The 24,523-nt window shown below is 37.9% G+C and overlaps 1 protein-coding gene and 1 non-coding gene across 3 annotated transcripts; one reads left to right on the top strand and one right to left on the bottom strand.

Moving 5' to 3' along the window:
* Window positions 1-8,489: 8,489 nt before the first annotated feature.
* LOC106377195 lies at window positions 8,490-11,754 on the top strand. 2 transcript variants are annotated; one of them, XM_013817377.3, is made up of 8 exons: window positions 8,490-8,693; window positions 8,836-9,241; window positions 9,694-9,845; window positions 10,008-10,103; window positions 10,214-10,470; window positions 10,555-10,775; window positions 10,878-11,269; window positions 11,369-11,754. In XM_013817377.3, the coding sequence occupies exons 2-7, from the start codon at window positions 8,906-8,908 to the stop codon at window positions 11,256-11,258; spliced, it is 1,443 nt and encodes a 480-aa protein (XP_013672831.2). In that variant the 5' UTR covers window positions 8,490-8,693; window positions 8,836-8,905; the 3' UTR covers window positions 11,259-11,269; window positions 11,369-11,754. The 2 variants fall into 2 exon arrangements, with proteins under 2 accessions (XP_013672831.2, XP_013672829.2); XM_013817375.3 differs by having other exon boundaries at window positions 10,878-11,658.
* Window positions 11,755-19,983: 8,229 nt separating this feature from the next.
* On the bottom strand, window positions 19,984-20,090 carry LOC125584706. Its single transcript, XR_007321615.1, has one exon. It is a non-coding gene; the product is annotated as a small nucleolar RNA R71 (small nucleolar RNA).
* Window positions 20,091-24,523: the final 4,433 nt, after the last annotated feature.

The raw sequence follows: 24,523 nt of genomic DNA, 5'->3' as shown, positions 1-24,523 counted from the left end.
CTCGGACAAGCTCAGTGTAGCTCACATCAAGTTTGGCCAGCTCAGCTAGCTGGACTACTAGCTCACTCAGCTGGGTCAGCTGGGTCAGCTGGGAGTCAGCTCAACTCAGCTGGATGGAGTGTTGGAAGCTCGGACCAGTGTGTCAGTTCTGGGCAGTTACCGGGCCGGTTGGTTGGTCAATGATGGCTATGGGCCGGTGAGCACTTGGGATCGGACCAGGGGCTTGGGCAACCAGCCTGGGCTTGTGTGTGACATGTCTAGGAGCAGTTAGGCCTGTCAGGGACGTCTGCCAACTTCCATAGGCGAAAGGGTGCAATCTGTACCATTGATTAAATCAGTGGACAGAAATGAAACCGAAGGCATGCAATGGTTAGAAAAGTAACAACCCTTCTTCTATAAAAGGCAGGCAAGTCCGTGCCTTTGCAGGACGCCAGAGCTTCTTCCTACACCCTGAAACACAAAGAAAACCAGAGAAAAACAGAGGTATGGTCGGATTAAACAATCCAATACCGAATTGGGGTTGAGGCAGCAAAGAGGCAGTTTTGTGGGAAATCAAAGGGGAAGTTGTAAACGACCCTTTGATGGTGTTTGTCATGGATGATCACGTACTAGACTTCCTCTATGTCTTGGAAACACACGTAAATGGTCAGGAGAGAAGGGAGAAGGCCGGCCTCCACTCTTAATGGCATGAACAGCCTTGAAGGCAGATGCAGTGTAGAAAGTGGTTTCATGGAAGTTCCATGGAAGGAATGATGGGTGCGACCCATGAATGGTTCTTATCAATACTGGAAGTATATGATAAGGATTGATAGAGGCGTGCACTGGAGGAGCATGGCCGAACATAATAAGGAAAGGCACATGATCTAATCAAATCATGTATAAGGTAACCGATTTCACTTTCCAGTTTATATTTCTGTCTCTTGTGATGCGATCCAGGCCAAGTATATCACGCCCCTTGAAGACATATATTGTGAGGTAAACTATGTTTACATGGTGTAGTCTGTTGGATCAGACTTGACGGCACTGAACCATGGCCTTGCTCGGTTCAGGAATGATGCCAATGGCCTTAGCTGGGCTGTTCATGGTCAGGATCCATATGATCCGGGTCGATTCATTGAATTCTGATTATGGGAATCTCTTAGTTGAGATTTATCATGAATTTACATGAATTTTAATTTGTTTTTGGAGTACAATCGAAATTGGTCAGATTTGGGCCTGATGAGTAACTTGATGTTTAGATAAGGAACCAACCATGCAATGATAGATCCTTGTGTTAGGTTATCTGATCATATGCTTGAGTGTTGTGATATGTTTGTCACTTATGATCATTGGTCATAAGTAATCTTAGTTATCAACCTTGGTGTTGTTAAGCTATGTGCGAAGCATTGGCAAAGAGCCATAAAGAAAAGTTTAGCTCCACAAGCGCAGAGAAGAGATGGAGATTTGTTTCCCAGCAAGCTCCAGCTTTCCACATTACTAGCCAAATCACCTCCAAAAGTCAAGATAAATGACTATAACAAAGTGCTGTGTGGGAGGCAACCCACTATTAGGTGATATTTAATTGGTTTTTAATGATTTAGTATATATGCTGGTATTTTAATCATTGCATGTCATAAAAAAAAGATCCAAGTAGACGATTGCCGTGAGTGTTGACCTACGAAACACTGCCGACATCGATCGACAGAACATTACCTGCCGCGGCCGATATCAACACCTTTACATCGATCGACATCAATTCCGGTCTGGTATATCGTTCTAACTTGTTACATTAAGTCCTTATGATTTAGTTATCACCATAACTCCGACTGAATTTACATTGGGAACAGTGTAGTTTAAGTCTGGGGGGAGGTTTACTGATAATAGTTTATTCATGATTTTTGTTAAAATGTCTTAAAAAAAAAGTTTTTATTGAGTCAAGAAGGGGATGATGAACTTATTATTAAAAAAAAAATGTTGCTTGTTATCTAAACACATCATTCTAGACTTACTAGTTGCAGATAGTACTAAAGATACCACAGTGGATCAACCTGTCAACTATGTTACACTTGTTGAGAGTATTTGAAGGAACCAAAGCTGACCTCCTACTTAACTGAGCTCAACTCTGCTTATCTTGGGGCTTGGTATACATAGGATCGGATTCTTCAAACAAGTCTGGAAGGTAAAGCGTTGTGTAGATTTATCACCCTTTCTCTCTCTATTTTCGAAATATAAGATAAAATTATAAATATAATAAAAATAAAAAAGTAACAAATAAAAAAAAAATATATATATATATAGATAGATTTATTAGGAATGGATTCAAACAGGACTTGGTGGCTACAACCATTAAGACTTGCTTCATAAGAATTCTATAGGTAAATGATTAGAACATGACTTGCTAGCTACAACTATTAAGACTTGATTCACAAATAATCCTAGGATATATGTCAAAAAGAAGTGAACATGATTTGGTGGCTAAAACCATTAAAGCTTGATTCATGGAAGCCTGTCCAATCTTGGTCAATGATCTTGCAATATAAGCAGACTTTGACTGAGAGAGAAAATTAGTAGAGAAAGAAGATATGAACTATTGTTTACCTGAAGGTCCAGATACTTATTTGAGCATCCTTGCATCCTATGATCGATACCCCCAAGGTAAAGCCTACACTTTATTTATGTAAGAATTGAGGTTGGTAGAGGGGATTGTCAGACATGATTTGCAAAGTTGTTGACTAGATGAACTTGGTTGCTAGACTAGGATATGGTATAGTGTGCTTCTGAGATTAGGACTTCCTCAGGTGTTGATTTTAAGTTTTAATCTGTGATTCCCTGCTTTATTCAAACCTCTTTCAGAAAGACTGCATGTATGTTTTGCTTGAGGACAAGCAAAAGGGTAAGTCTGGGGGAGTTGATAGACCATGGATTTGACCCACTTTTACCCATGGTTTACAAGTGTTTTAACTACTAATTATTATATTATAGAGTCCATTTAGTATATTTATAGGATCAGGAGTGATTTGGAGGAAAGTGATGATTTTGGAGCATTTTGGAGATATTTGGAGTAAGCACCCGAGATGACCATCGAGCACGACCATCGGTCGACATTTAAGAGGAATAATCGATCGATGTTCACATCGTGACATCGATCGACAGCGAAGCGCGCATAAAGCCCGTTTGGTCTCAGCCGACTTAGAGCCCAAGTCTTCACCTATTTACATGATTACCCTTGACGAGTTTTAACCTATAAGCTTTGCCAATTTGTTAGAGGAAAATAGTGCTTTCTTGTTTTACTAATTTCACAGCAAAGGTTTTCTAGGATTTTTAGTAGATTAGAGAGAAGATCCAAAGAGATTTGTGATTGGAACTCCATTGATATCTATCTACCTATTTATCTATGTAGTTTTTATACCTTATTGCTGTTATAAATTGCTTAGCCATGTCTGAGTAGTTCTCTTTTTTAGATTTAGGGTTTAAATAGGTTATGAGGGATCAACACCAACTATAGATTGCTAAGTTGTGATATTCATCCTTAGGATTGTCATTTATGCATGTTTCTAGATTAGCTACCTTGAACTTGTCCTAGGAGTTGTAGACATAAGCAATAGCTTACATCTCACTCTGAATCCATCCTAACTGAGCTAAGATTGCTAGAGTAAGGCAAGAGCTGATCTAGGAAGCTTAGTGAGCATATTTAATCCGCGCATTAACGCTTGACCAAAGGTGTTGATCGATATTCCAATCGAATAATCGGTCGACGTTTCAATAAGTGTATCGATCGATATTCCTATAGAATAATCGATCGACACTGGTCAATAGACAAACCTAGAAAGCGAAAGACTAATGGTTTGTTATTAAGTGTTGAGCTCTATAATATTATGCAGACAACTTATTAGGCATCTATAAGATTATAATCCTGACTACCTGAATAAAATCCCTAAGTCTAACTATTTTCATCTAAGTACCAAAAACTCCAATCAATCAATCGAGCAATTAACTTGCTCACAAACCTGTCTTTTACATTTAATAATAATCAACCTAGCTTAATCAACTTAATTAGATTTATTAGGTTCCCTAGCTCCCTGGGAATTCGATCCCTAAGTGCTACAACTGAACCTATTATTTGAAAGAGTAATTCACTCCTTATGGTTATTTGAGTGATATCGATTGACACCTATGTAATTCACCGAAATCTCAGAAGAAATAAAAAAAGAAACATAACTCATATCCGTGAAACAAAAATGAGAACGAAAGTACAATTTTATAGAGGTAGGAAATGAAATCACTTATGGTGAGTCAATAGTAAATAAATCGAGAGCAGAAAACCAAATCCACTTTCATCATTTTACAATCAATTTTGCCTATTTGGTTTTTGTGATTTGTGTCAGCCGTAAAACTTAATTTCTTTTTGTGCATATGAAGTCTTAAAAATAATAAAAATGAGCTGAATATATTAACTCTTCAACAACGATGATACAATTAAGAGAATAACATTTGTATTCATTTTACAATCGATAAAGATTGTAGTGTTGCAAAATGTTTAAATCATTTAATGAACAAACATTGGTAAAAAAAAACGCGCGGGTTATCATTATTTTTGGGTCAAAAACGTGCGGGTTATCTTCTAGCATACATTAAAAATAAATAAAATTATTCTAACAGCAGAGTTTACATAGTTGGTCCAAGCATTTACATTTCTTCCATTTCCATCATATTTTAGATATATCATAGAGTACTTACTTGCATCTTATTCGACCCATAGAACCTATTCATCACTTCGTTATTGAAATGTTTTCAGGAGCAATGAAAAAGGAATCTCATGACCAGACACATATGGCCATGTTAACCCAGCTCTTGGCAGTCGTCCAAGCCTCACTTAATAACACTAATTAGTGAGTTAAATTTTTTGAAAAATACTAAATGAAAGATAAAATGACTAAACCTCCCAACGCCAAGCAGCATGATTGGTAACCGATCTATCTAGATTTTCTTAGGAATGATGATTGACAGCTACATGAACGAAACACAACTACATGAGTACGCTGATAGACAAAATAATGTATTATGAACTACAAGAATCAGATAAAATCATTCATGAACTATTATAGGTTATGCTGCTAACACTATCAACATCGTTTTTATAGATGAAAAGCGTGTCGGACTTGAAATCGAGAAACATCTAGTCAAAAGTCCGTCAACCAAAATATGAGAAACAAATTATGATACACATATGAAGATAAAAATACATCAATTAAGTATTCAACTGAAAACATGTGAGAATATGTTAAAATTTCATCACAACTTGCCAGATTTCAAGTCCAAAACACTTTTTAGATATCATAATGATTTTGATGGTACTAGAAACATCACATAATAGGTAAGGATGTTGTCATATGATTTATATAGTTCATATAGTTTTGAATACATTATTTTTGTCCAGATGCTGGTCATGTGGTTGTTTCTCGTTTGTGATGATAAGGACATAAATTCATCATCAACCATGGATAAAGTAATAAAGAAACATGGGATGGAGAGCATGAAACTGAAGAGAGATAAAGAAGCTGATTAGGATATATGTGCATTCAAAATGCTATATATCACAAATCATGAGGACTTTAACCATAAAACCAGCTAGACTTTGATCCGCGCAATTATATTTTTTCAAAAATATGTTTCTATTTATTTTTCATGTCACTGTTAAATATTATATATGTGTCATCATATAATTAATCGCATTTATACGTATCATCATATACTTAATAGTATTTTATACACCAACATATAAATAATCACATATATTGTATTTTTAAAACTTAATGTGAAATATAAAAACCATAATTTAAGTTGGTGTTTGAAATTTGATTTTGTATTGTATTTTTCTTATATATATTGAAAACATTTTTTTATAATGATTATTGGAAAATATTTTAGTGAAAATCAATTTTTGAATATATGTATATTTTTAATCAATTTTTGATATAAATTAATTTTAAATTATTATTTTGATTTTAAATATGTATATAAAGTTTAATTTTTTTTATAATAATTAGACAAAAGATGTTTTTTTGTAATTAGATTGTGCTATTTTTTCGTATATTTTAAAGGTAGTCTAGATAGTTAGTTTCTGATGATATAATGGACTTCCAGTTTTTCTTAATAACATAAGTCTTTTTTTTTTTTAATAGACTGTTATTCATTTTTCCAAACAACATCATATTTCTTTTTATACTGCTATCTATATTTTCAAACAATTTTCAAATGTACTTTAGTTTTAATAATATAGATAGATTGATCTCAACTTTACACTCAACAGTGCTTTAAGGATGCATTGATTCTAAATAAAATATTCAAAAACCAGAAAGTTATGCAAAATACAATATGAACGTTTTCCAGCCCATTTGATTGTAAGTATATTCTCTTTAAAGCCAAATCAAGCCCAACCAAGATGCGGCCTACACCAAAACCATTTTTGATTTTAATTTGATAATTTTCGTGTTTACCATTTTCTCACTAATATTATATATGATTTCCCCTAGACTATATTTACAATTCTACGATCAATTTCACAAAACAAATATGACATGGCTACTGAAATTGATAACATGTCTTATAGCTTAATATGACATGGACAATTGCATTTAATTTTAATTTATATTTTTGATAAACTTTTTAAAATATGGTAATAACTCATATATTACATTTAATGTCAATTTATATTTTTGGTCTCGGGCTCCAGCAGTGAACCCAAAGATGAACGTAAGCAGTCTGATCAATCCAGCTACAAAGGAATGGGATGTTCGTTTACTGGAACAATATACAGCTCAAGAAGATATTCCGTTGATCCTGAGTTTGGCCATAAGCCCTACCCATCGACGTGATACATTTTGTTGGAGCTACTCAAAAAATGGACAGTATACTGTTAAATCGGGATATTGGGTTGCTACAAACTTGATGAGGGATGAGGAGGATTTAGAAGTTTTACAACCAATCATTACAAAACTCCAAGCCTTTGCTTGGAAGGTAAAAGCGCCACAAAAGATCTGCCATCTTATATGGCAATTAATATCAGGACAGGTAGCGGTGACAAGGAATCTGGTACGCCGTAACATGCGATGCGACAATTATTGTCCAAGATGTGGAGCACCAGAAGAGACTGTTACTCATGCTATCTTTGAGTGTCCACCGGCCTTACAAGCATGAGAGTTATCATCAACGCCATCGAGCCCTGAAATCTTCCCGATGCCAAGTATTTACGCTAATATGGATTATTTTTTTTGGAGAAAGAATGGTATTCTGGAGCCAGAAGACGATAAAGATCCTTATCCTTGGATAATTTGGTACATATGGAAAGCTAGAAATGATAAGTTGTTTAGAGGCATAAATAGAGATCCACTGGAACTAGTCTCAGGTATGCAGAGAGTGAGTGCCAAGCTTGGTACAACGCAAGAGACACTGAACCGGTATCGCCACAGGTACAGACTAATGAAGAAACACAAGCCTTAAGCTTGGGTGATATTTGTATGGTGGATGGTTCATGGACCTCAACAGCTCAATTCAGTGGAATGGGATGGGTTTGGAAGGATACAATGGGGAAGATACAACTCATGGGATCAAGGAACTTGCAGAGGAGGGAGACAGCGTTACACTCGAAACTGGAAGCGCTACAGTGGGCAATGGAGAGCATGATACAGCACTCGTACTGTCAGAGGTTTGGGACGGACTGTAAGGACCTGATTACGATGTTAGAACAGCCACAAGATTGGCCCAACTTCTTAACAGAGCTGGAGATTATTCAAACTCTTCGGTTGTGTTTTTCAGACTTCAAGATCAGCTACTTCCCAATGATGCAGAATGAAATTGCGGATTCGCTAGCTAAGAATGCACGTTCTTTTCATAGATCCTTATGTTTTATTGGTTGTTCTATTCCGGTCTGGCTCATCAGGCCACCTCAAGTTTGAGCAATAGAATAGCCGTTTGCCATAAAAAAAAATGTCAATTTATATTTTTGAATTTTTTTTAGAATATGAGAATTACTCATAAATCATCATTAAATTAAATATATTCAAATATGACATTATAAATTTCGAAATATAATTTAATTATATATTTTTATATTATACAATTTTATTACTAAAATTTTCAAAAATGTATACAACTAAAATTATAAAAATTTAATCGTAAAATCATTATTTTCTTATATATCTACAAATTTTATAAATATTGTTTAATTTTAATTTTTGGTAATTATGCAAGTTTTATAAATTTATTTAATATATTTAATTAAAATAAATAGATAGAAAAATCTATCTAAGATTATAATTTCAAATATATACATGCATATTCTTAAATATAATTTTTATGCTTTATTAAATCAAATTTATATTAAAATATTGATACGAAAAAGAAAATTTACAATATTAATAAAATTTGATGTTAAAATAATAATTTCTATTTATGTGTTAGCACATGGTGGAAGAAGACACCTAGTTTATTTAAAGATATTTTCAAAAGTACCATCAACAGCTATGATGATAGCTAAGACAGTACACGTGTCATATACCGTGTCTCCTAATCAATTATTCAATTTTGAAGTTTCATTTGGAGAAAAGACGGTACCTGCCGACAACTTGATTCTTCCGATCTGATTTTCGTCAATTGATTCGGAGGTTAATGAAGAAACCACAGAGCTTTTCTCCGATCATAGAGGATTTTTCGTGGTTCGTTTTGTTTATTATTATTTTTATATAACTCTCCGATTTTCCAGGAGGATTATAGCTCATCATTGTTGAATCAGCATAATTGCAGTTCAGATTAGTTATTAGCTTCTTATTTTTGCGAACAATTTCAATCTGTTTGCAGATACATCTGTTCGGCACAGAATTGGTGGTGACCTCGTTGCTGGCGAATTAGCTGATCTGAAACTGTTTTAATGGGAGACCCATTACAGCAATTTGTTACAAGTAGAAACTCTGTGAGGGCGGCTGGGAAAGACTTTCCTAAGAGAAGCCTAGTAGCTGCTATTCCAAGAGCTGTTCACCAGACGATCGGTAAGCATGTCTCTTTCTCAAGAAATGGCAGTGGAACCGTGCAAAACGCAGCTGTTTTTCTGCTCAAAGTCGCTGTTTTAGAAATCGTTCGGAGAGTTTCAAAGGCAAAGTGTCCTCATTTATGGAACACTCTTCAGGCGTTGCAATGCTTCTGTTATCCTCCTCTTAAGTGGATTCGGAGATGGGCTCCCTTCAAGGATTTCATCAAGGCAATGCAGGTTTACAACTTGTCTCCCCCCTTCCTTAGCACTATACTATTTCTACGATTTTAACCAACCTTTGATGAAAATTGCTACTTTAGAAAAGCATAGCAATTGCTGCATAAGTTTTAAGATTCTAAGATGAATGAAACACTAGTTTGATACAAATGATCCTTTAGGTCCTAAGCTTTTAGCCTTTTTCATCCTTCTCACATTTTACATTGCAAGTTGGACGAACCATAATAACTCCTGTAATCTGCTTTGGTAGCAATACATTGATTAGTGTTATATTCTAGTATAAAGAATCATATTCACCTGTAGTTAATTATGTTATCTTTTTTTACTCTTTCAAGTTTTTTTTATGTATCATGCTATCATCTCAAAACCCGCTAGATGGCCCTTTGGTATGCGTATTTGATATCCCTCTACTATACTGATCTACTGTGAATCTAAATGTAATCTTTATGCAGATACTGTCTCGGCCATTATTGGTCCTCACGATTGCGGAGGCTCTCACAGACCAGTCAGAGTCAAAGCAAGAAGCCCCAGGTGGTACTGCCTCTAATGCATCTTCAGAATCACAATCTGAGCCACAGACGTCTCAGTCTCTATCAGACATAAGGTAACTGATGTCAGTGTCTTATCTATCATATCATACCCTGAGACTCTACAACTTTAATCTGGAGCCACTTGAAAGTTTTGTACATCCCCTGATAATATTAAACCTTCATAGTCGTATTTTGAATATAATCTAGATTTATATTAACTTTACTAATATGTACAGAATTGAAGATGAGGCTACACATCCTGTATCTTCACAAGACTGGGTTAAACAACTCTACGAAGAACTGGAAAAGCAGAGACTTAGCTTGTCAGAGAGGTACTTTGACTTTTTAGTGTTGTTATATGAAGAAGTGCTCTTTTCTTTAAGTTTCTACGTTAAATTGTATGCATTTAGATCATAATATTTTAGTCTCATTTTTAATGTAGAATCAATGAGGATGAGCTTCATAGATTTTATAGTGTGTCAAACGGAGACTTCACTTCCTTACTATCGTCAATTAAAAAGACAATCCATTGGAGGGAGACTTACAGACTTCTATCAGAAGAAGAACTTGAGACATGGTCAAGTTTAGTCTTCTGGCATGGATACGACAGGAACCAAAGACCTTGCCTCATTGTACGATTGGGGCTTGCTTTTGTAAATTTGCCATCTCATGAAAGACCTCGTTTCGCTCAGGCAATCAGTACGTCACTAGTGGCTCTCTACTGCAAATTCCAGTATTGTCTTTGCTATGTTCTTCTTTTAATCAAGTTTTGTTTTTTCTCAGTTTCTCAGGTAGAGCACGGCGTTCTGCATCGTCTAAACCCGGAGAATTCGGAACTTACGGTATTAGTGGACTGTGAAGGATTGTCTCCTCTGAGGATTCCAATGCAGATGTTGAGATCTTGTTCTTCAATTCTCCAAGATCACTTCCCCAACCGTCTCGGCTGCCTATTCATCATTCGCCTTCCTCCTGTTGTCCGAGTCATTTCTCAGACTTTCATACAAGTAAAAATCCTAGCTGAGCTAACTTTGATATTACTGGTTTTCTTACTCTTTGTTCTTGGATCTATTGATCGTTTCATATCACATTATATTCCCCTCTCTTAGATTCTCAGACCCACCACACGCAAGAAATTGAGAATTGAAGGGGAAACTTTCCACCGAATCCTCTCTGAATATCTCCAGACACTTCCTTCATACCTTGGCAGCGACTGCAACTGCAAAAGATGCTCAAATCTCAGCGAACAAGATTCACCACAACCACAAACACACACGAGAAGCAAGATAGGAACCTCGGGAGAGACAGAGCAGCTAGACATCAGCAGCTGGAGTTACGAAGTCCAGACACCTAATTTAGCTTATGAGGGAGAACCGAGCCCGAACGTATGTAGCCAAGTGTTGCGGACATCAATAGTGTTTGTACTCATGCTTTGGCTCTTCGGTGCACTGCTGGCTGGAGTTGTCGATCCTGAGAGCAGACCCTTTTAGGCTTCTGTGTGGTAAGACCAGCCCTAGTGTCTATCTTACCTATCTGCCATTCGTGTACATAGAAGTGTGTGGTATGTATGCATTGATATATGTACCGGTCTCTCATTCAGCGTGGAGGGATAACGAGAAGAATCAATCGGTTAAAGTTAGTTTTGGGTCATGGTTTAAGGTTAAATGTGTGAGGTTCGGTATATCGTACGTTGGGAGAAGGAACTACGGGTTAGTACGGTGTTGAGACTTTGGTCACCATCTGCAGGACCAAGCTGACAAGCCGTGTCCAAGATTTGTTGGTGCTGTTTTGTAAAGTCAGATTTATAATAAGAAATGTTCGTTTAAATTTTATAATGATAAAACATTATACGAAAAGAAAGTGGAGAAGAAGACATGCGGTTTAATTGCAGTTTAGAGGAGAAGGCGTGAAACCTACAGTTCTTCACCTTTACATTGTATTTAAATAATAATTTGGGTATTATATAAAACTTGTTTATAATAAATATTAGAGAAAATTGTTAAAACAGAACAAAAAAATAGCATGGTTGTCTCTTTGGTATAAAACTATTTTTGTCCATTTTATCTCTTTTTTACCTTTTCTATTTCTGAAACTTAATGAAATAAATAGTTTCATGAATAAAAAAATATTAAAAATATAAACAATTAATAAAAAACTCATATACACAAAATGATATTTTTGGTTAGTTGAAAAACTTAATAAATAAAAATTTTAAATTATGTTCTACCAAAAGTAGATTTTGTCTTCTACAGAAAATGAGTTAGTAGAAAACGAATTCTAGATTATACAAGTTCATCTACTTTTTTTAGAACGAACAATCTACTTTTAATTAAAATTCAAAATAAGGGAAATTCAAATTCTATTAATTGTAAAGATATCTACTTTTCTCCAGAATGCAGTTTCTACTTTTATGAAATATTCTAAAATTCTCAGAATGCGAAATAATGCGAAATCTAAACACTACTCGTACATCTACATGAGGTAGAAATTGCATTCTGAACTTTTGTCATTGTTCTACGCAATGTAGAAGGTGTCTTCTACGGATAAGAAAACATGTTTTTTTTTGCGAAAGTTTAGGAAATTTCAGTTAAGAAAATATTCTAAAAATATTCTAACTTCCTTAAAATGTGTATAGGTCGATTTACCTTGTCAAAAACATTTTTTCCTCTTTATTAAACTTAAAAAAAAACATTTTTTTTTTCCTTTTTGTCAAACCTTTTAATAAAAAAAATAAACTTTTTAATTTTAACATTTTTAAAACAGAAAAATAAAAATAAAACTTTGTAAAACGTTTTTAATAAACTTTAGTAAAAATAAACTTTATAAAAATAAAAATAAAAATTTATAAGAAATTTTTTAATAAAACGTTAAATAAACATTATAAAAAACGTTTTACATAGTTTTGTTTTTATTAAAAAATTTAAAATGTTTGTGAACTTTTTAGTTTTATTAAATTTTTTAATAAAAAATAAAACTTTTAAATTAAAACATTGTTTTCTTTTTTATTAAACTTTTTAAAATTCAGTTAAGCTTTTAAATTGTGTTTAATATATTTAATTTGATTAATCCAAGGGTTAGTTTTGGTATTATGAAAAAAATTATACTAAAAGAACAACTTAATGATGGTATTATACCGAGTGGACAACCATTTTTTTTTTCCGTTTTGACAAATTTCCTTAAATATTATGTATTCTGCGTTGGTTTGCATATTTGCATTAGGGAAAATCACAAACCCTAAAGACAGTTGGACTATGGATTTGAGACCTTTAAAACTTCAGTAGTAGCAAACAGAACTCGACACTTCTTCAAAACCCTCTTCAATCACATTGGCAAGGTAGTCTATCAAATTCAAATTATGGAAGGACAACTGGCTTCCTTGAAACTCCACCTTTGTCCTAAATAATGTATGAAAATTTGTCAAAATAAAAAAAAAATTCAGCATCAGTGTCCCTTTAGGTGTAAAACCAACTTAACATTGTCCTTATAGTATAATTTTTTTCATAATCCCAAAATTAACCCTAGATTAATGAAATTAAACAATATTTATAATTCAATTAGTTAAAACTATTAATCAAATTTTTAGAAAAGGAAAGAAAATAAAATAAAAATTACAAACAAAAAGGGTTAAAAAATACCCAAAATTTCCCGTAACCCTAATCTAATTTCTTTTCTCCGCCTTTCACTCTCTTTCTCGAGACTACGAAGGCGTTTGTGTGTCTTCTCCGTTGAAATCAACGGTGACTTCACCGGTGAAATCGAGTATCTCTTCCACTGGAACCCCTTCATCTCTCTCCGACATCGCTGCCACCAAAAGTAAACACCAGCCTTTTTCCTTCCAATTTGACCGAGTTTCTTTTCTCCTTCTAACTCTAATACCTTTCTCTGCCCCTCTCTCTCTCTCTCTCGACAAACAAAAGGTGATTTCAGAGCTTCTCTCTGCCTCTCCGCCTCGATCCGGCTATTGTTTGCATGTGTGTATGTGTTTGTGTTCTTAATCCATGTTACTCTTTTGTATGTTTCTTTCTTAGAATTTATAATGTTGTTGTTCTTTTGCTAACTGATTATGTGATGATTTCGTTTGTGAGTTGTCTTATTGTGATTAATTGATTGCGTGTGTGAATTCACTTGTCTTAGTTTGACTAACTAATTTCTTTTGTGAATGGTTTTGTTAACTGATTTCATTTGAATTTGTTTGATTTTTGGTTTGTCTTAGTCTTTGTTTCACTATTAAGTTTGTTTCTTTGACTTGAAACAATATTTGTTTGATTTCGTTTTCAGAACATAATGAAAGTGTTTCTGTTTTGACTTGTGAATTTGATTGAATTTTGACTTATCTTGATTCAGTATGAAATTATTTATGTTTGTGTTGATTTTAAGTTCTTTGATTAACATGATTGTCAAAACATTGATGTATTGAACCTTAATTTTGGTAATTAAATTTGAAATGTGAATAAAATGAAAATGTGAATAGAATTAAATTGTTAGTGTCTCTGACATATGTCTTTGTTTGACTCTTAAGTTGTCTATTTTGATTTAAATCAGTTTCGTTTGACTAAGATCAATTCCTTTTGTCTTTTATAGATATGGAATCAAAGCAACCTATAATTTTATACAGAGAGGGTTTCGAACCTCAAGTCAAGAAGATCAACAACTGCTGCCGCATGGAACTACTCAGAATTCTAAAGGAAGCTATGTCTGAAGAATACGGAGAAGTAAAGAGAGATCAAGTTTTCACACATATCATGGCCCTTCAATCAAATCGCCTCAAACTTTCGTGGAAACTGGTGCATAGCCACTTGTGTAAGGAGCTGATTACCTCGAAGAGGTTTGTCTTTACGAGGACTCCTCTCCGGTTTTCGCTTCAGAAGTACCCTGATGTGACTGGCCTCAAGATTTCACGGGAAAGTAGCAGTGACGTAGTTAAATGGAAAGATGACGGGGGGTTTTGGAGTAAGCTACTAAAGGTAGGTGGGAAGATCACCTTGAAGTCGATCAGGAAGGTGCATCTACAAAAAGTTCACAACTGGACTCGGCTTGATAGGTTAAGGTTGATCTACTTGTGCGTGATAATGGGCATGGTGATGGGGAAAGATGAGAAGGTGAACATCCCTCATATGTACATCAAGTTGGTGATGGATCTTGACAAGGTTTGGAAGTTCCATTGGGGTTTTCACTCGTTTGACATCCTGCTGAGATCGATTGAGAAGACTAGGAAGAATTTGAGTAACAAGGAGAGCTACATTTTCAAGGGTTTCACCTATGCTTTCCAGATTTGGATTATTGAAGCAGTTCCTTATTTTGGAGAAATATTAGGCAGAAGAGTCTGTGAGAGCTTCATAGGTCCAAGGTGTGGAAATTGGAAAGGAGCTGCAAAAGTTTATTATGAAGACATCATTCAACTTAAAGACTCATTTCCTGAGAAGGTATGTATATTAGTTGTCTACATAATTAGTTTGTTGTATATATCATGTGTCTTTTAATGAGACATTTTTTTTGTAGGGTGAGTTGTTTTCGGTCATCTCACAGAATCGTCTTGGTGATGTGCTTTTGCAAACTGCGTATGTAAGGAAGGGTGAGAAGCATGATGAAAGAGTTGACCTTCTTCAGGATAGGATCTGCAAGAATTTTGATTGGATCAAAACAGAGTGGGAAGTTTTAGAACCTGAAGTTAGTGAAATGGAAGAAGTGGATGTATAGGCAGAACCTGATGGGAGTGTAGATGATACTGATGTTGCAGCAGAAGTGGACACCCCTGCGACTAATGTTGCAGGAAGAGGCAAGAGAAAGATTCATGACGAAGCTACTGTGTCAGGGATCTGCAGCAAAAAAATAACTCTTGACCCTGAAACTAAGAATTTCATTCAGGGTCTCATCCACACATCTGTCATTTCCTTGGGGGATAGACTCAGTACACAATTGGAGAAGATGGAGGCTGGTTTTGTAGAGAGGATGGGGAAGATGGAGAGTTAGGTTTCACAGCTCAGGGAAGCTTTCACTTTGAGTCGTGAAGCAATCGGTCCTAGCAAAGCCGAACAAGATCCAACTAAGACCAAAGCCGATAAAGCTCCAGCAAAAAAAAATGCTCATAAAGCTCCAGCAAAGAAAAATGTACTACCTAAGAGAGAGTGTAGAATAATATACCATGGATTTTACCACTTTCAGCCATGGTATATAAGTGTTTTGGAGTCTACTATATGTGTTTGGAGTATCTTTTAGAGTGTTTTCAGGTTCAGGTACGTTTTGGAGAACTTTGGTAATTTTGGAGCCTTTTGGAGACTTTTGAGGTACATAACTGCATAGAGGCGTTAGATGTTTATCTATGGATGGAGACCTTTACACGGTGCGATTGAGCCCATCTTTTTACACAAGATAGAAATTTTAGTTAAATTTCCAATGCCATAAGTTTGAGGTCAATCAGCATCCTATAGCAGAAGTTATGCCCGTTTTACTGAAGAGTAGTACGTCGAGGAGACGAAGAAATGTCGATCGACGGTGCACCCTTGGTGTTGATTGATGGTGATGCCAGAACGCGGGCCGAGTCTATTTCATGACCGACTTAAGCCCAAAAGCCACCATAAATTACCAATATACCCATGGATGACCTGAAATCATATTTATGTGTTTTCTAATCCATTGTTGACTGCTACGCTTTCTTTACAATATTCTGTCCATAGTTATAGGTTAGGAGAGAAGAGAGGAACTCCTTCAGAATCCTCTTGGAACTCTTTTTCTTTCTTTATTGGTTTTATTATATTCATATATATTATTTGATAGACCATGGATTTTACCCACTTTTAGCCATGGTCTATAAATGTTTTAATATATATTTACTACTATATAGAGTTTATTTAGAGTATTTACAGGTTCAGGTACGTTCTGGAGAAATATGGTGATTTTGGAGTCTTTTGAGGTGCATAACTACACAGACGCGTCAGATGTCTAGCAATGGATGGAGACCTTCCCACCGTTAGTTTGCGCCCATATTTTGACACAAGATATAGCTTTGAGTTAGCTTTCCAATGCCACCGGGTTGAGGTCAATCAGCATCCTGTAGCAGAGGTTATACCCGTTTTACTGAAGAATGATCAGTCTGCCTCGCGAGAGGAAGCTGTTGAGGAGATGAAAGACTGTCGGTCAATATCACAGCATTGGTGTCGATCGACAGTGATGCCAGAATATGGGCTGAGCATATTTTATGACCGACTGAAGCCCAGAAGCAACTCCAAATTACCAGAATACTCTTGGACGACCAGAAACCCTATTTATGTTATTTATAAGCTATTGTTGACGGCTACGCTATCTAAGCTTTCTATTATTCATAATTCTAGGTTAGGAGAGAAGAGAAGAACTCATTCAGTGTCCTCTTGGAACTCCATTGTTTTGGTTTTATTTATATTTTATGTTATTTATCTATTCATCTATGATTTCTGTGACAAACATCATGCATGAGTAGATCCACCTGCTAAATTTAGGAATTTGTAGGGTTCTGAATGAATTTCTGAATTATAAGACTGTTAGGATATCTGAAGATCTCTACATCAGGATAGCTTGTAATACTAGGATCTAGAGTAGTTGGAAAACCACGAGAGTGTGACTAATTGCTTGAACCTAGAATCATAGGACAATTGAGAGGCACGAGAGTGCAATCAATTAACGGAACTCGAATCCTGTTGGATTAGATACCTAGGCACATACGAGAGTTGGTCTAGGAATCTAGTTGAACATAATTGATCAGATCGATAACGCTTGCCTAAGGCAAGGTTGATCGACGCATATACCATAGCATCGATCGACACTCAATCCGCAGCATCGATCGACGCTCATACCATAGCATCGATCGACGCTCGATCTGTGTTAACATGCGAGAGCTGAAACACTGAACTTAGTCAATAGATTAGACTCACAGCGAGAGTTGGTTGTCTTTTGCATTAGTGATGTCTTGCATATTTCTATTGTTTTGTCCATTCACCCATGTGCATTTTGATCATATAGATTAGGATTTAGCCATGTTTAGGTTGCATTTTGCATACATGAGTCCTTATCAGGTATTGGAGTACCACATGGAGTTCTTGGAGACATTTGGGTGCAATTGGAGTTCAAAAGAAGTGTTTAACGTGATCATATGGGCGAGCACCTTACCGGAGCGACCAGTCCGGAGCGACACCATCAAGTCGCTCTGATCTCCCTATCAGAGCGACCTTACCAGAGCGACAGGGAAGAGTCGCTCGCGTTTTGATCACCCGGAGACGCGAGAACGAGTCCGGAGCGACCTCTCGCAGCGACACAGCGAGGTCGCTCCCGAAGCATGGAGCGACTTGTCGGAGCGACGAGTGGAGGTCGCTCGCGTTGTCATCACTCGGAGACGCGAGAACGAGTCCGGAGCGACCTCTCGCAGCGACACAGCGAGGTCGCTCCCGAAGCATGGAGCGACTTGTCGGAGCGACGAGCGGAGGTCGCTCGCGTTTTCATCACTCGGAGACGCGAGAACGAGTCCGGAGCGACCTCTCGCAGCGACACAGCGAGGTCGCTCCCGAAGCATGGAGCGACTTGTCGGAGCGACGAGCGGAGGTCGCTGCGCGCCTTATTCCTGCTCGAAGTTATGATTTCTCAAGGGCCTTTTGGTCATTTCATTATGCACGTTTTTATTTTCTAAACCTATGTTTTAATACTCTGTAAGCCACCAGGAGGCAGATCATCTTTTGTTCAAAAGAAAAACCACCAAAAACCTTTGGAAAGTCATCTCTTGAATCAATTGATCAGTTTTGTTATTGAAATTTTGTGTTCTTATATCTATTTTCTGTGTTTCTCTACATGATTAATCTGAAATCCAACATGGGTTTAAGAGGAATCATGGAGATTAGTGAGTAATCACCTTTTGAATTCATGGGTTAGGGAGATTAAGGGTGATTAGGTTAGAGCTAGGATGTTTTAGTGTAGATCATTCATATTTCCTTGCTAACAGAGTGAACATAATGCATCTTCTGAGTTGGCCACTCAGTTGTTAATCCTTAGGCATTTCTCACCCGAAAGGTGTTCGAGGAAATGTCCGAGACAACTCTTCTAAGCTTTTAGCATACTTTGCCAAAGACATTTGTTGTTAGAGGTGCTAAGATAACCATTGGACTTGCTAGTTATGATTGCTTTCATATTATTCAACCAAAGACATTTGATGTTTGAATTGTGTTAGTAAATGAACATCCATCTAGACATAGAGTTTGTTTAGGATTGTGTCTAAGCTTAAGGTTGATAGTTGATCGATCGTTTGCCATCCTTAGTTCGAAACTTGATCACCCGAGGTCTAATCCCTATACCCATGAGTTCTTTTTCTCATAGTTAAGAAAGTATCATTTAGTTATTCCTTTTAGTTAGTTATAGTTTAAAAACCCCTTTAAAAACCATTGGTTGCACTTAGATTAAGTGATTACTTGCATTCTCGGTGCTTTGATATCTCTCAGAACTGGTTCGACAATCATTTATACTACAACATTTGTCTTAGGAGCCTTGAAAACTCCATTAAATTGGCGCCGTTGCCAAATTCTGAGTAGATTTAAACATTGAGATTTAGTCAATTGCTTGAGACTAAGTCATTTTTATTTTCTCTTGTTACTGACTCTTTTTCACCTCCCTTTAATCTACAGGTGTATGAACTTGCGGAGCAACGGTCCATCAAACCTAGTTCCACGAGCTGCAGACATCAGAGCTTTAGAGAGAGAGTGTGCTAGAAAGAAAAGAGAAGAAGAGCAACAGGCTCAACTGCAAAGACTTAACACTGATATGGGAGACGTTCATCAGCATGATGCGGGCGTCAATGGCGCTAATAACAATGCTCCAGCTAACCAACAGCGAGCAGCTCGACCCACTGGCACTTACGACCGCCCCAATATTCATGGTCATAGATTGGGAATCCGAGCACCCGCTGTGGCAGCCAACAACTTTGAGAACAAATCAGGACTCCTCAACGTGATCGAGAACAACAAGTATCATGGCTTGGCTCTAGAGGATCCATTTGATCACTTGGACAGGTTCGACAGCTACTGTGGGTTGTCAAAAACCAATGGTGTGTCCGAAGATGCCTTAAATCTCAAGCTATTCCCCTTCTCTTTGGGGGATAAGGCCCGTCAGTGGGAGAAGTCTCTACACAGCGACTCCATCACCACTTGGGATGATTGCAAGAAAGCATTCTTGGAGAAGTTCTTCTCTACTTCAAGAACTGCTAAGCTGCGAAACGAGATTTCCAGCTTTCAACAGAAGAACTTAGAAGGCTTCAGTGAAGCCTGGGAGAGATTCAAGGGCTACCAAGCTCAATGCCCACACCATGGTTTCTCTAAGGAGAGTTTGCTGAGCACATTCTATCGTGGTGCTCTTCCTAAGTACAGGGCCAGACTGGATACAGCTAGCAATGGGTTCTTCTTCTTGGGGAGAACTGAGGAGGATGCAGAGGAGCTGGTTGACAACATGGTTAAGAGTGATGCAGTCTACAGTGGAGACCACGACAGAGGTAGTAGAACAGATGATAAGCAGACGAGGAAGGAGTTGAAGGCTCTACAAGATAAGATAGACATCCTCACTGCTGACAAAGCTACCCAAGAGCAGCTGCACTTTGTTGGCAACCCAAGCCAAGAGACACCAGTTGTTGTCCATGAAGTTGAGGGTTTGGAAGGTCAGGAAGAGCTGTGTTTCATCAACAACAATGGTAGCTGGTACAAGAAAGAGCCCAACTTTCAGTACAACAACTACCAACAGAAATCCTATTCCAACAACCAACAGAGTGGTTATCAGCCTCGGAATAATCAGCAAGGCAGCTATCAACCTCAGCAAAACCCTCCTCTTGGTTTCAACAACAAGGGCAACCATTCTTCCCAACAGCAATCTAATCCATCTACCTCAACTCCTCAAGTCAACAACACTGAAGCTCTACTGAAACAAATCCTGGAGTCTCAAACAAGAAGTGAGAAGCATGTTGGCTATGAGTTGAAGAACCTTCACTCAAAGATTGATGGGAGCTACAATGAGCTCAACAACAAGTTCAGAGCTTTGGAGAACCAGTTTGCTGCCATGAACACTCAACAAAATCGCCAACAAGGTTCTCTACCTGGAAAATCTGAGCAAAACCCAAAGGAAACCATGAAAGCTATCACTCTCAGGAGTGGTAAGGAGTTACCTCAGAGAGCTCTCACCAAGGATGCTGAGAAACAAAGTGAGGGGGTTGCCATCAACATAGATGATGAAGTGGTGATTGTTGATGAGAAGATCAATGACGAGATCTTGGAGAAGATAGTGGAAGCCAAAGGAAAAGGAAAGGTTGGAGAAGAGAAGAAAACAGTTAAGGATGGTGAAGTTGTCACTCCTGCAAGTGAAAGTTCTTTTGTTCCTCCTGCCTATGAACCCAAGCTCCCATTCCCAGGTCGATTCAAGAGGCAGCTGCTAGAGAAGTACCAAGCTCTATTTGAAAAGCAAATGAGTGAAGTCCAGGTCACAATGCCCATTATTGATGCTTTCATGCTGATTCCTCAATACAGCAAGTTCCTGAAAGATGCTGTAGCTGCAAAGAAGAAAGAGATGGAGGGCATGGTGATTCTCACTCATGAGTGCAGTGCTATCATTCAGAAGCTTGTCATTCCAAAGAAGCTAGAAGATCCAGGATGTTTCACATTACCTTGTGCTCTTGGACCTATGGTATTTGATAGATGTCTCTGCGATTTGGGAGCCAGTGTCAGCTTGATGCCCCTATCTGTTGCTAAGAAGCTCGGCTTCACTCAGTACAAGAAGTGTAGACTTTCTCTGGTATTGGCTGATCGTTCAGTGAAGTACCCTGTGGGTATCTTAGAGGACCTCCCAGTGATGGTTGGAAATTATGAGATCCCTACAGACTTTGTGGTGCTTGAAATAGGTGAAGAAGCTCAAGACCCTTTAATCCTTGGAAGGCCTTTCTTAGCAACATCAGGAGTTATTGTTAATGTGAAAGAAGGCAAAATTGATCTCCATCTGGGTAAAGGGCACATTCTCCATTTTGACATCAAGGAGGTAATGAGGAGGCCAACAATTCAAGGGCAAGTGTTCTACATTGAAGAGATGGACGCCCTTGCTGATGAAATCCTTGAAGAGTTGTCACTAGAGGACCCTCTACAGCATGCTTTGACTGTAGAGAGAGAGGCTGAGGTGATTGAGAACCTGGAGAGTACTGCCTATGGGATAATGCTGGATTCACACCAGGGGTTTGTCAGTAAGGATCAGTACGAGGAGCTTCCACAGATGCTTCACCAAGAAGTCTCAGCCACTCAACAAGATGACTGGAGTGAGCTTAAGGCACCTAAAGTGGAGCTTAAACCTCTCCCCCATGGTGTGAGGTATGCATTCCTTGGTCCTAATGAAACTTATCCTGTCATTGTGAGTAGTGAACTTACTGAAACTGAGATATCTGAACTTTTGAAAACGCTTAAAAGATTTAGAAAGGCAATAGGTTACTCACTGGATGACATCAAGGGAATATCACCCTCTTTGTGCATGCATAGGATACATCTTGAGGATGAATCAATGACTTCTATCGAGCATCAAAGAAGGTTAAATCCTAACCTGAAGGATGTTGTAAAGAAAGAGATTCTTAAACTCTTAGATGCTGGTGTTATTTACCCTATCTCAGATTCTAAATGGGTATCACCTGTGCATGTTGTACCAAAGAAAGGTGGTATCACTGTGATTAAAAATGACAAGGATGAATTGATACCAACAAGAACCATCACAGGTCATAGAATGTGCATTGATTACCGAAAACTAAACTCCGCATCTAGAAAGGATCATTTCCCATTACCATTTATTGATCAGATGCTTGAGAGACTTGCAAATCACCCATTCTATTGCTTTCTTGATGGGTACTCAGGATTTTTCCAAATCCCCATACATCCCAATGATCAAGAGAAAACGACATTCACATGTCCCTATGGTACCTTTGCATATCGAAGGATGCCATTTGGTCTATGTAATGCTCCAGCCACCTTTCAAAGGTGCATGATGTCAATTTTCTCTGATCTGATTGAGGATGTTGTGGAGGTATTTATGGATGATTTCTCTGTCTACGGATCTTCGTTTTCTGCTTGTTTGTCAAACTTGTGCAGGGTCCTACAGAGATGTGAAGACACCAACCTTGTGCTGAATTGGGAGAAGTGTCACTTCATGGTCAAGGAAGGGATTGTGCTGGGACACAAGATTTCAGAGAAGGGGATTGAGGTGGATAAAGCCAAAATCGATGTTATGGTTGGTTTGCCCCCACCAAAGACAGTGAAAGACATCCGGAGTTTTCTTGGTCATGCTGGGTTCTACAGGAGGTTCATCAAGGACTTCTCCATGATCACTAGACCTTTGACCAGGCTGCTGTGCAAGGAAGCCACCTTCAGTTTTGATGTGGAATGTCTACAAGCTTTCAAGAAGCTGAAAGGTGAACTCATTAGTGCTCCAATTGTCCAGCCACCCAACTGGGATCTCCCTTTTGAGATCATGTGTGACGCTAGTGACTATGCCGTGGGAGCATAAGAAAGATGGCAAAACCCATGTGATCTACTATGCCAGCCAAACCCTCAATGATGCTCAGATGAGGTATGCCACAACAGAGAAAGAGATGCTGGCAATTGTTTTTGCCTTTGAGAAGTTCAGGAGCTACTTGGTTGGGTCTAAAGTCATTGTCTACACAGATCATGCTGCCTTGAGACACCTTTTGGCCAAGAAGGATGCAAAACCCAGGCTTTTGAGGTGGATCCTTTTGCTTCAAGAGTTTGATATGGAGATTAAGGACAAGCCAGGAGTTGAGAATGGTGTAGCTGATCATTTGTCCAGGTTGAGGGTAGAATCTGGTATTCCTATTGACGAAGGACTTCCTGAGGAGCAGATCATGGCTATTGAAGCAGTGATAGCAGTTTGTGAGACTGGTAGGAAGCTGGAAGAAGTCAAGGCAACAGAAGAGAAGGAACCTTGGTATGCTGATTTGGTGAACTACCTAGCCACAGGAAGAGAACCTTTCAATCTTGTGGGCTATGCCAAGAAGAAGTTCTACAAGGATGTGAAGAGATACTACTGGGATGAACCCTATCTCTACATTCTCTGCAAGGATCAGCTTTATAGAAGAGTGGTTGCAAATGAGGAGATTGATGGGATCCTTACACAGTGTCATGGATCATCTTATGGAGGCCACTTTGCCACCTTCAAGACAGTTGCGAAAGTGTTACAAGCTGGATTCTGGTGGCCACATATGTTCAAGGATACACAAGACTTTGTTTCAAAGTGTGATTCTTGCCAAAGAAGAGGAAACATCACCAAGAGGAATGAGATGCCTCAGAATCCAATCCTTGAAGTTGAAGTGTTTGATGTGTGGGGTATTGACTTCATGGGACCATTTCCATCATCTTTTGGAAACAAATACATCCTTGTGGCTGTTGATTATGTCTCCAAATGGGTGGAAGCTATTGCAAGCCCCACCAATGATGCTAGAGTTGTAACCAAGATGTTCAAGAGCATCATCTTTCCAAGGTTTGGAGTCCCAAGAGTTGTGATCAGTGACGGAGGTTCCCACTTCATAAACAAACTGCTTGAGGGACTTCTCAAGAAGAATGGTGTGAAGCACAAGGTGGCAACTCCTTATCACCCCCAAACAAGTGGCCAAGTTGAGATTTCTAACAGGGAGATCAAGTCTATCTTGGAGAAGATTGTGGGGATCACAAGGAAGGATTGGTCCAATAAGCTTGATGATGCACTTTGGGCTTATAGG

This window comes from Brassica napus, chromosome C3 (assembly GCF_020379485.1).
Source record: "Brassica napus cultivar Da-Ae chromosome C3, Da-Ae, whole genome shotgun sequence".
Taxonomy (NCBI): domain Eukaryota; kingdom Viridiplantae; phylum Streptophyta; class Magnoliopsida; order Brassicales; family Brassicaceae; genus Brassica; species Brassica napus.
This window is presented reverse-complemented; position numbering and strand designations above follow the sequence as displayed.